This window comes from Gopherus evgoodei, chromosome 22 (genome assembly GCF_007399415.2).
Source record: "Gopherus evgoodei ecotype Sinaloan lineage chromosome 22, rGopEvg1_v1.p, whole genome shotgun sequence".
Lineage (NCBI taxonomy): Eukaryota > Metazoa > Chordata > Testudines > Testudinidae > Gopherus > Gopherus evgoodei.
The window spans coordinates 7564803-7577834 of NC_044343.1; the positions used below are offsets into that span (position 1 = coordinate 7564803).

The 13032-nt window shown below is 44.6% G+C and overlaps 1 protein-coding gene across 1 annotated transcript in view; it reads right to left on the reverse strand.

The window, feature by feature from the left end:
* Positions 1-13032, reverse strand: part of KDM4B (lysine demethylase 4B) — a 168234-nt gene that overhangs the window by 25590 nt on the left and 129612 nt on the right. Inside the window, 3 exon segments of the mRNA XM_030540250.1 lie at positions 50-272; positions 3742-3920; positions 7007-7127. Coding sequence (XP_030396110.1) covers positions 50-272; positions 3742-3920; positions 7007-7127 — 523 coding nt within the window.

The window sequence follows — 13032 nt, forward strand, 5'->3', positions numbered from 1 at the left end:
CAAGTGACTGAATGCCCAGAGCCCTTAGTGGGGAAGGAGGAACACTCACTAGCATGAACCTGCAGGCAGCACTTGGCGCAGGATATCAGGAGACTGGTTCCATCTTCTCCAATGTACGAGTTTGAAGGAAGGGGCTCTGTGTTTTCACCACCTGAGGTAAAGCACATCTCAGGGATCAGAGGCTTTGTCTTCTGTCCACAATTTGAAAGCTGGAGCAAGGAGGAGCTCTCCCCTGTGGAGACCTGGACAGCCTCTTTATCCATCTGTAAGGACTTAAGGAGGAAAAGGAAACAGTGGTACACATAGTCTCCACTTTGCCCATCCACCAGCTGTTCTATAATTCAAAGAATACTGCCCTTGTGAAAAATCAATCCTCACTAGCTCATGCTGTTTACAACCACAACAAGTGCTCTTATCCCATCTCCTACCTCACATGACAAGAATCTTGTCATTCCCTCCGTTCCAACAGGGTGTGCCCGGTGATTTGTCATTTGGTTTGAAAGTTCAGGGAAGCATTAGAACAGTGGCTCTCAAACTCTTTTACTGGTGACCCCTTTCACATAGCAAGTCTCTGAGTGTGACCCCCCCTCATAAATTAAAAACACTTTTTTGTATATTTAACACCATTATAAATGCTGGCGGCAAAGCAGGGTTTGGGGTGGAGGTTGACAGCTCGTGACCCCCCATGTAATAACCCCCAGTTTGAGAACCCCTGCATTAGAATAATGAGCAGAATTCACTATTTTTACATTTATACTTTTACAAAATAAGATCAAATCAGCAAATGCTGCAGAAGAAGACCAAGATCTACCCCTCTCCTTCGGCACCCTCTCCTGTTCTTTCTTCAGAAGGACATTTAAAGGTTTCTGGTAGTAAACCAGAGTTAAAAATAACAGATTAAACAGCCCAGCTGCACCCAAATCTCCTCACAATCCATTATACAGCAACATCATGCAATCCTGGAGATATACTTTATTTTCTGTCTGCAGAATAAATCAGGGATTTTTTTTTAAACACGCATGCCCCAAGTGAACACAGAGCTGTGTCTGGCTCCATGTGCCCTATTTATGCAGAGACAAACTGGGGCAGAGTTGAGCAAACAACATATCTAACAAATTTTGCCCTCCTGCTCATGAAATATCTGGAAGCAAATTGAAAATTCCTTAAAACTGATGTTCAAATTCAGTGGATGATTTTTTTTATTCTAATCTTACTTTTTGCTTGTGAATATTCAGAAGCTGGATACAATGCTTAGATGCAAGTGGTCAGACTAATAGCATTGTATGTTTCTGTTCCCTGACAGAGCGCGTGCTAGGATTTCTTGTGCAAAGATTTGCATGTGTGATTTTAAATACCAGTTTCCAAAACACTGCTTGAACACTCAGGGAAAGCAACGCACAAAGATGTGAACGGGGCTAAAGCACATTTGAACAAAAATACTGCACTAGTCATATATATTTAAAAAAAAAAAAAAAATCACCCAGACCTGCTGGGACAGCAAGAGACCCACTAGGATTTTTATTCCCAGTTTTTTTAAATAAAGGGGGAAGAGATTCAGTACATCTCTGAAAAGCAATACCTTAGTGCAGCAGTCCCCAACCTTTTAGTCTGGCGGGCGCCAGACGAAGGACCGTGGCGGCGGTCAAGCATCCGCCAAAATGCCGGCTGGAACACGAGCACATTTAGATGCCCCCGCAGGCGCCATGGCGCCTGTGGGCACCGCGTTGGGGACCGCTGCCTTAGTGGAACTGGATGCGAGAAAACAGAAGGCCATCAAACTAGTAACTGGGGGATACGATGTTGGAACAAGCATATTTAAATTGATAAAAAACCCTTCTCTTCTCCGTGTGATTCTGTCTCTACAGCTATAGGGGGTGTGAGGGCAATTACACATGCCTGCATACAAATATATTCATTGATATTTACACAAAACACACCCCTATTACTACAGGGCTACCTGTGCTACAATGCTACCTCATGCTGACTACCAATTCGATGCATATGCAAGTGTAGCAGCACTGTATGTATTAATGTCTGCTCCTGTAAATCACTACAGGACCCAAATGTGTCAGTGTGTTAAATCTTATTTTTTCCAATCCCCTTGAAATGTTCAGCTTTGGTGTTTAAACCAGGCACAGCTAAGTTACCAGCACTATGTACGCAATGCACAGAAGAATTTGCCATCCTGAGAGTTGAGGGGCTTTACAAATTTTGGATGTCTCCCGTCCTGTGTGGTCTGATTTATAATATACATTTGATAGGTGGGACAGGGTTAGATTTGGGTCCCAATGTTTTGCTTGGCAACGACTGCCAAGAAAATCTGCATCTTAAACTGAAGTTCCCAGAATTTTAAATCCCAGCAGCCTCTTACGGCAAGTGAGGAAAGCTGAACGTGCCCAGAAAATCTGTCTGGGTATTAGCTCTGATTTACTCAAATGATTAGAAAATTAAAACAAATTTCACACCACAAAGATTTACATACGCATATCTCCTTTCTGCTGCCTTCTACAGTGCCCCCCGCATTACACTAAGCCCAGGCTCCAATGCATTAATTTATAAAACCGAGACCAACACCACTGCACTTGCTTGCGTAACTGAAACGTTACAGCTGCCTGTATGAGCCTGGGAAAAGAGGGATGCTGTAGCATATGTTCGCAATTCAGTAGCACTGAGGTTGGCCTCTCCTAGGTAGGGACAAAACCACAGAAAGTCCTGACACTACTCTGTCAGCATTTTGTAAATCCGCCCTCAAATTTCAAACAACCTGGAGAGCGTAAACACAGATCCAGGTAGAATCCTCTTTCAATCAGGCAGAGTGTCTCAGGGTACGTCTACAGCAGTAGCAAGTCTCAGAGCCAGGGTCAACTGACCCAGGCTCATGCTATGGGGCTAAAAATAATAGTGTAGACATTCCCGCTTGGGCAGGAGCTTCGGCTCAGAAACCCAGCAAAGAGGGTTGTCTCAGAGGAATGTCTACACTGCTCTGCAAGTCCCTCAAGCCCAAGTCAGTTCACACAGGCTCTGAGTCTCACTGTTGTGGGTTGGGTTTTTTGTTTTGTTTTGGGTTTTATTGCAGTATAGATGTACCCACAAAGAGCAGAGGCTGCTTTCTCTGTACGGACCCCCGAGCTGCGCCTACTCAGCTTGAGAAGTTGTCAAGCTCTGAGTGTTGGTTAACAAAGAGGAGAAAAAGCATGCGGTCCACCAGTTTTTTAGGAGAAAGGCAAGTTTTGCACAGTCCTGATGGCCTTGTGTAGACAACATTAATAATAATAATAATTTGCACTTATCGTGTTCCCCATCAGAGGATCTCAAAGAGCTTTGCACATCAGTTCTCACACCATCCCTCTGAGGTGGGCAGTATTCCCATTTGCAGATAAGGTAACTGAGGCAGAGAGATTAAGTGAGGTACTGAAGGTCACACAAGAATTCTGTGGCAGAGCTCAACACAAGACAATCTGAGGTTAACGGCATACTCCCTTGCCATGGAATTTCTGTTTTACTTAAGTAAAATTAAAAATTAATGCAAGGAAAGATGAAAAGCCAGTAGGCTTTTCCCACCGTCTCTGCTATACATCTCTATGGCACACAAACCTGGGGCTCTGACTTACCAATTTACAATAAAAGCTTAGATCATCACACCGACACACCATGAAAACAAACCCACACTAATCTGACTAAAATACCCACTATGCAATACCCTCCACTGACCCACCTATCTGCAGCAGTATCAGAAATTACCTGGTTATAAGGGTAGAAGAGGGTACAGACAGCACAGTAGGGCTCGCTCAGGGCAGCAGCTGCATTGAATTTTCGCTCAGCTGGGAAGTTATGTGCTTTATTCTTCCACTGCAGGGAAAGTAAAGACTTCAAAGCCTCTGGGTCACTCACATCCTCCTCCCCGGAAAATGGAAACGTTTCTAGAGCAAAATGAGCAATGGGAAGTGTCTTCAGTACGGACGCAATGCAGCAAGAGGGTGTAAAATAAACACTCCAGTGACACTTAGGAGAAGTTAAAGAACAAACACCATCAGTTTGTTCTTCTATAGCACTTTTCATCCATAGGTGCCAAAGCATTTTACAAAACCAGCTATCATTATCTCCATTTTCCAGATGGGGAAACTGAAGCACAGAGGGAGAGTGACTGGGCCACGCTCATATGACAGGTCAGTGGGAGAAAAGAGAGGCCAGGTTTCCTGACTTCCTGACTCTCAGTCCCAATGTCCATGCATTAGATCATGCAGCTTCCACTAATTAAGCCAAGTTCAAGGTGTGCAATACAGATCTATAGTAATATAGACAGTAGTTTCATCTTTCAGGAAACTATATGATGATTCACTTGGACAGGCCAGCTCCCAAGAGGGGTCTGAGCATCACCCAGTCTCCATCTGCGAGTGGCAACTCTATTCTCAACTACCACCACAGGGTGCACTCCTTACTCCCCTAGAGATTTAAACTGTGCCCAAGAGGCAAGCTCAGTCCGAGTTCTTACTCTACACTTTTCTGCAACTATTCCCCCAGCCCCCTTTCAGCAACGCAATCTAATGAGCAACCTTCATCTACTTCTGGCACAGGTCTGACAGGCAGCCGTTTGTGCTGATTAGTTTCTATCAATTCTTTGCTTTCACAAACTTCTGACTGGAGCCCCAGGCATTGTGATGGCTTTAGCAGAAACATCCAGCTAATTTGCTTCTCCCACAACTCTAAAACTTCCTCCCCATTCTTTTCTGGGTGACAAAATCCCCATTTTTCCCCTACCTAGCTGCCAAAGCCTCCCCATGACAACTTCTACACATTCAAGTACATGGGGCATGCGGAAAAACCATCAGAGGCAGAGTAAAATATTAAACATTACAATTAATACAAGATATAGTATACCGATTGTATTATTCATTTTCTGATTTCATTCAGTGGAGACCATCCTTCTAAAAAAAAACAAAAAACTTCTGAATCTGCTGCAAGATTTCCAGACTGCTGCACTGCAGGAGCATGGAACCAAGGGACCTTGCAGTAAAGTCTAGGTCCCAGTTTGTTAAAGAGGACCTCAGCCTTTAACTGTCTCCCCAACTAATTCCATTCATTCTATCTGAGGATGAAGGAAAACACAAGTTCATGCCAGGAGCACTACACTCATATGCAGTATTTTCCCTGGCTACAGGTATGTCTACACTATGAGCGAGGGGGGTGATTTCCCTGCTTGCGTACACATACATGCACTAGCTCTCATCAACCTAGCATGAAGTATAAATACCAGTGTAGCTGCAGCACAGGCAAGGCTTAGTTGTGCCAAATACATACCCATGAGCCAGTGCCAGTATGCGTCCATGTGTCATGTTACTGATTTGAACTGGGACCATATAGAACACGGTTGCAACCGAAGTCCTGTAGGGGCACCAAATCTTGTATAAAGGGGGTCAAATGAGGTGTCTAAGACCAGGTTATGGGTTGCTGGTTATGATTATGCTGCCTGTATCCATGTGCCATTTTTGCAGCTGAAGTTATGAATATTGGATCTATACTGTCTGTATTTCAAACGTATGCTATGCTTCTGGGTGACACCCCAGACAAGCTGATGGTGTTAGCTTTGCCTAGCCTGCTTGATGGCCCATTAAGGACCATCAGCTATACAACTGACCCATTGACAGAATGGCAGATATGACCTGAGACTCAGCAAAGTATGCAGGAACTTGCCCATGTGACTCCAGACTCCATTTTGCTGTAATTTTCCACAGTAAGAACAAAGAGGTGTCCTTACACCTGGAAAAAACTATAAAAGGCTGATGCCTCATCTCCATCTGGTCTTCAATCCTGTTTCTTACCTCTGGAGGGACTTTGCTACAAACTGAAGCTCTGAACAAAGGACTGAATGACCCATCCCCGTGGGGGATGTACTCCAGAGACTTGATTTAAACCTGCAGTTTATTTCATCTCTGCTACAAGTATGAACCAAGAACTTTGCAATTACTGTATGTAATTGATTCCATTTAACCAATTCTAGGTCTCACCTCCTTTTCCTTTTATGAATAAACCTTTAGATTCTAAAGGATTGGTAACAGCATGATTTGTGGGTAAGATCTGATCTGTATATTGACCTGGGTCTGGGGCTTGGTTCTTTGGGATCAAGGGAACCTTTTTTCTTTTACTCGGGTGTTGGTTTTCAAAACCATTCATCCCCATGATGAGTGGCACTGGTGGTGATACTGGGAAACTGGAGTGTCTAAGGGAATTGCTTGTGTGACTTGTGGTTAGCCAGTGGGGCGAGACCAAAGTCCTCTTTGTCTGGCTGGTTTGGTTTGCCTTAGAGGTGGAAAAACCCCAGCCTTGGGCTGTAACTGCCTTGTTTTAAGCAATTTGTCCTGAATTGGCACTCTCAGTTGGGTCCCACCAGAACCAGCTTTGTTACAACATAGGTAAGGGAATTACACCCTAGCTTGTAGTGTCGACATAGCTTAAGACTCCAAACTGCATTACTTCCGCTTAGCAGTGCGGCAAGAACAGCTGTGAACAGAAAGCTCTTCCAGGGAGCACAGAAACCTCCTTTGGACAGAAGTGTCAAGTACAGCTTGACCATCTGAAAGTGATTTTGTAGGCAGGTGTTTTGAAGTCCTGACCTATCAACCGATGTAGCCTTTTGAGTAAGATCAAAGAACTTGCCCTTCCTCCCTCTCCACTGCACCCACAGCCTGTCTCCAAACAGGAATTTAAACACTCATTGCCCAGATCATTCTCCCAAATTTTCCCATGATGTTCCCCCCCCCCATCTCCTGTAGCTAACAGGTCTCACCCAGAAAGTCAGAAAAACAAACTAGAGCTGGGTTTAGCGTTCACCAACACTTCCTTCTGAGTGCATAGAGGCCGTCACCAATTAAGCAAAATGCAGAAGAATCTCATGCTATGGTGTCCCATTTATGACCACCCCAACGATTTGTCTGGGCTTGTCAAGCGACTGGCTGGTTAAGCAAGTAACCCCGGCATATCAGTATTCTCGACAGCCATTTGCACTCACCCTCATCACTTGAGGCCTCCTGCTTAACCACAGACAATGGGGAACGGGTTGGTGGTTTCCCCAGTGGGTGACGGCGACTTTTCTTTATCTCCATCTTCATTTTTGAAAAAGCAGACGTGGCCTGAAACAAACCAGAGCATGTTATGTGGGAATCCCAGAACTCAGGGGAGCAACAGAGGCCAACTCAAGTTAATTCCCCAGGATGGGAACTTTAACTTCCACACAAAAATCATCATAGCCTTTGGGCAGAATCACCAAGGACCTCCCTAGAGGTAATTTTGGTAGATAAGGCCAACACCCTCCCATAAAATCATGCCAGGTAAAGGTAAATGACAACATTTTCCTCTACCCAGAATAGTCTCAAAGTCAAATGGAGTTCACCAGTTTCACTAGCCTCTGAAAGGTGTGATTAGTCATATAACATGGTGCCTGCATTTCAGCTGGAAACCTCAGGGTAAAAATTCTTCCCTTGAGTGAAATTCTTATCTAACTCAGGGAGTTTTTATAGTGCCCTTTACCACAATATCTAAGGCAAATGAAGTCTGAAGGTATAGATCAGGGGTAGGCAACCTGTGGCACGAGTGCCGAAGGTGGCACACAAGCTGATTTTCAGTGGCACTCACACTGCCCGGGTCCTGGCCACGAGTCGGGGGGATCTTCATTTTAATTTAATTTTTAATGAAGCTTATTAAACATTTTAAAAATTTTATTTACTTTACATACAACAGTTTAGTTATATGTTATAGATACATAGAAAGAGGCCTTCTAAGAATGTTAAAATGTATTACTGGCACGTGAAACCTTAAATTAGAGTGAATAAATGAAGACTCGGCACACTACTTCTGAAAGGTTGCCAACCCCTGGTATAGATCCTTGAAATCTACAAAGGAATTTTCTGCTCTTCTCCTCTCCCTGGACAAGGTAGCTTTGCAAACACACGCACCATCATCATCATGCTGGATGTAATGAAAGTGCTTTGTCAAAGAGTGAGGTCTTGCAGTGAGCCTTTGAAGCGGTTACACTCCAGATGGGCCTGTTGTGACCCACTCCATTGAGGAGCTAAGGAGCTGCATTCTGCACAGACTGAGACATCTGCATTTTACCCACATTCAGTCCAAGATATACTGAGTTTCAGTCACCTATCCTGGAGGTGACCAAGGCCTTGTCTACACTAGAGAAAAATGATAGATTGCAATGCCTTTTAACTGGTGGAAAGTACCCCTGCATCCACACAATGCTTTAATTGATTGTTTGCCGGGCATCAATGATAGTTACCCTAAAAAAAATTTGTAGTACATTTCAATCAATGCTAATTCAACTGAGCACCCAAGTAGACCCATTCCACTACAGCATGTTTCTCACTGCTGTCCCCTAGTGCATCAGCCACCGCAAAACTGGCCTCTCTGATCATCTTTCTGCATGCCACAGTTCAAGGATCAGCTCCACAAGAAACCACCTACCCACACGCGTAGCACTGCCTGGAGTTTGATAAGTCATTTTCAGCGCAAGCGACTTCTGGAACACTATTTCAACTCTAACTGATTGCAACTGTTGTTGTTGTCGTCGTCATCGTCTTGTCCCATGGTAACAACAACAGGCCATGAAGTTCAAGAATGAATTCAACAATTTGCACAGGGTCATTTGGTTAGGGCTTGAGTCAAGGTGTCCAATCCAAAACGTATTTCACTTTTCTTACACTACTATACTCAAAATTGTTAACAGGTGTTAAAGCCGACATCTGGTCCCATCTCCACTGATTTCCACTCATGCAGTGTTGTAAAGATCCTCCAGTAAAGACCATCCCATCATGATCATGGTACTGGAGTGTTCCCAGAGAAAATCCCTGGCTAACAGGGCTCTGACAACCATATTCCCGCTATAAAGTTGAGAAAGAGAGTTCAGAAATACGATGCTTTGGTGTTCTACTGCCCAGTCCCAGGAAAACCTTTACACTATCCCCTCACAGTGAGGCAATCAGCATGCCCTTTCCCAGCTGGGAACATATCACAGGAATGCCACGGTCTGTAGGAGCTTGTCTGAGCAGCTAGCCACACCGGCATCAAGTGTTCAAATAAGGAATGGCAGGAGAAAGGCAAGGATTTGAGACAAAAGGACTGGAAAACTAAGAATAATAGAAGTCACTCTGATGTTTCCCACACACAGTGTTAAAAAAAAAAAAGGAAACAGGATCTGTACCAGATCTCCAGCCAAAGACTCACCACCACAACTTTGCTGCAGACAGCAGTGGAACTCTGGGGGATGGATCAGCTAGGATGAAAACGACAGGCAGGAAAACCCAAACGTAGGGAGGGAATAGATGAGTTAGACCTCATCAGCCAGGACCCGTTGGCAGTGAAGGTCATACAGAGTAATGCTGGCATTGCCAGATTATAACTCTAGCTGCTAAGCAGCTTAAAAATCAAAGAACATGTTTGGGGAACATGCTTGGGGTTCACATGGCTGCTACCATTAGCATTTGTGGCAGGGTAGACATAGCTACATAAGAATGTGATCATCAACTGCTCCATCATCTCCACCTCATTATATGTTCCTTTTTTCCCCTACGCTCCCACATCTAATGAACCAACTCCCCCTATCATCTCCCACCTCCTGCCAGATGCACCAGGCCAGGAGGAAATGGCAGGTTAAGCGGCAGAGTGATACCACGCAGCCACGCCCAAAACAGAGGACAAGCAGCAAAAAATAAAACCAAATTAAAAAAAGGTACAAAGAGACCACAACGTAAGCAGCATAAAAACAGAAGCATTTTATTTCTCCAGCACAAACCACACAGGCTGTGGCCAAAGCATTTACATTCTATTGTATCTGCCAGCCCACTTGCCACCCAGCAGCATGCACTGGTAATCACAGTATCGACGGCTCTCTTTGGTGTAAGGCACATACATTAGAGCACAAGTTGGTCTGCTTTGAAATTTACAGCACAGGGGGTTAGTGATTCAAAGGCAGCATCACTGTCCTCAGTATGGCATTAAGAATAAAAGTGAAGTGCATTCCATGCTACATAGTAGTCAGAGGTGCAGGCACCACGTGCAGCCAATCACAGCTCCAGCAGCTTGTCGATTTTAGCCCTGATCTTCCTCCAGTCTGCAGACACTATATCTGAGAAACGCTTATACAAAAGATGTTTTAATCGGGCCACCGTATTGCATGGCAAAGCACATTTCCCTCTGCCCCCATGATAGCTAACAGTGCCTCGCCATTCCCTCAGCTTATCAGGGGGAACCATACGGGAAAATAAAGCTGCAGCGTATCTCTCCGGCTTGCCGCTAACTCTCTTGAATATTTCCCTTCGCTGCCTTTTGGGAATCCTCCTCAAGGTGATATCATCCAGGGGTAGGGCAGCCTGTAATAGGTTAAGGTTGTTACTGTATTTGTCATTGAAAAGTTACCCCCGTCTCCCCATCCGCCTCCCAAAACCACATCACAAAAACGCTCCTGGGTTACACAGCAGCCCAATACTGGGGGGCAACAGGCAATCTGCTCACCATCTGGGACAGACTGTACAATTGATCGTACTTAATAACTGGAAACAAGGGCAAGACAGACATCACAGAAGCCTTGCAATGCAACAGAATGTTGAAGGGTTATTATGGTTACTGGCTTTCTCACCATTTTACCCTTTGACAGTAGTTGACTATTGGCAGCCAAGACTAATAGACAAGCAAAACAGTCCGCCAACCTGGACGATGACACCAAACTAACACCAACCCAGCCTAAGACAGAAAGCCAAAGACCAAGTACAACATATCTGCTGAACTGATGGGAGTAGCAGAAATTTTACCAGCTGCAAGGGGAAAAGTTGTGAGTCATGAGCCTTGCTCTGTTTCTCCAGCATATGATGATCCACACATGGACAGGTATATGAGGCTGGAATTTCTCTCCTGTAATTCCCGAGAATTTATCGAGGGGCATTCCAGGCTTATGGAAGGGATGTGCCCTCCAGGACTTCTTGCTATAGGACTCCCTGTTCTTGCCCAATATCCTGCATTTTAAAACACTGAAAATATCCCTTATCAGGAGCTTCTTCCCACATCATGATCCCAGCTGTATCAGAAACTTTTCACTCAAGACAAGGAGAACGTTTGCGAACAGTATTACATCCAACTATGAAAAAAACTTGTCAGATTTACCTCACAAAGCATTCTAAGTTTGGATGTTTGTATGTGTGTCTTGGGGCATCAGATCTGATCTAGTTAATACACTATTACATTTCAGAATATACATTAAGGCCATTTTAGAATGTATTTGTCTATGCAGCAATGCAATGGAAAGGCAATGTATATCACTAGCATAACAGATTTCACTTGACTTAAGGACTTCAGTAACTCAGCCAGAGGTTACAGGTCTATTACAGGAATGGATGGGTGAGGTTCTGTGGTCTGTGATGTGCAGGAGGTTAGACTAAATGATCATGATGGTCCCTTCTGGCCTTAAAATATATAAGGCTATAAAAATAACATCCCCCCTGGGCGCACACACATTCCCTTATTATCTTCGTACAGCAAATGAATACAGAGGTCACAACATACTGACAATGAAATATAGACTGCCCTGTTTTCAGAATAGGTGCACAGAGCACCCCTGATCCAAGTAGCCCTCCTATTGGTGACTCTGCTAACAGTAACTCTTGCCTCCACATGTGCATGGCCTGATGCAAGTGTCTAGGACTGTATACTCCAGTCATCTTTAAGTCTCTTTCAGGTATATTGTGCAAAACACAACAAGCAGGAGGGATAATAAGGAAGTTTGTCCAGACAGTTCTTGCAAGGTGGCCTTCAATCTGTCACTGACTCCACTGATATCCTTCATTTCCTCAGGGTATAGCTGAGTCTTCCATTCCCTTGTGGATTTGTTTTCATAAACCAGGGAAGCACATATGCAGAATAGCATTAGAGACAGTGATTTAACTAATTTCAATTCAACTGGGGGGCAGGAACAGAGGTCTAATTTTGTGGAAAATGGATGGGTCTGAGAATCACTTGCACCTTCTCAGGCCAGCCAACACAGATACATATATGAACTGACTACAATGATATACAGTGACCTGCATCAAAAGGAGTGCTACCTCTTTCTGTTAAAGCACTCTAAGGCTTTGCTGAGATAGCAGCTGTGTTTCATCAATGCACTGGTACAACTGAGGAAATAATGGTTCAAAGCTTGCCATAATGTCCTGCACACTGACCACATGCTCCTTGCAGTACATGGTCATGGGCACCTCTGTCACAACAGTGCCTACAGTGGACTTATAGACCCTAAACTGATCCTAACTGACTGGTAGCTGACCAGGATAGCTAGCTCGCACACTGCTGTCACTGAGATCCTCCATCAGCCTGGAGAAATGAGCATTCTGGTGTTGTAATGCCCGGGTGAGCTCAGCACAGAGGTCCAGGAAAGTCTCTCTTCTTCCTGAAATTCTGAAGTCACTGCTGGACATCCCAGATCACAAGCACATTCAGGTCCCACCACTTTGTGCTCGTGCGCATGGCCCAAAGCATCTCTCCCCACCATTGGAAACTCATTCAGGAATAAAATCAGAGAAATGTACTCTGAAAGTCCAAGTTGACAGGTGACTCCAGGTACTATTCTTTTGGTCTCCAACACTCAGCACGAGGTCTTGAAAAACAATCCACTGCATCTCAACAGCTACCTCTACTGCCTCGCGGTAGTTTTTCCTAAACTCTAGCATAAACCTTTCTTCATAGGTGCGGGACACACTTGAGAGTGTTTGAGCTAGCCTACACGTTCCAAAAACAGTTTGGAACTAATACCGGCTACAAGGTAAATATTGGAATACCCCACAGCCAGTTACTGGAGTGTCCCAAAGACTATAGGAGTTTAACCTCTCCCTCCCACAACCCTCCTAGGTCCTCAGTGGCATGGCAAATGTTTCCCAATATAGCACGATGACAGACAGCAGTGCTGGGAACTCAGATACATTCCCAGTGGGTATGGCACCACAGCCAGCACAGCAGCAAAATTGTAGGGGCTTTTAACTTGGTGCCGCA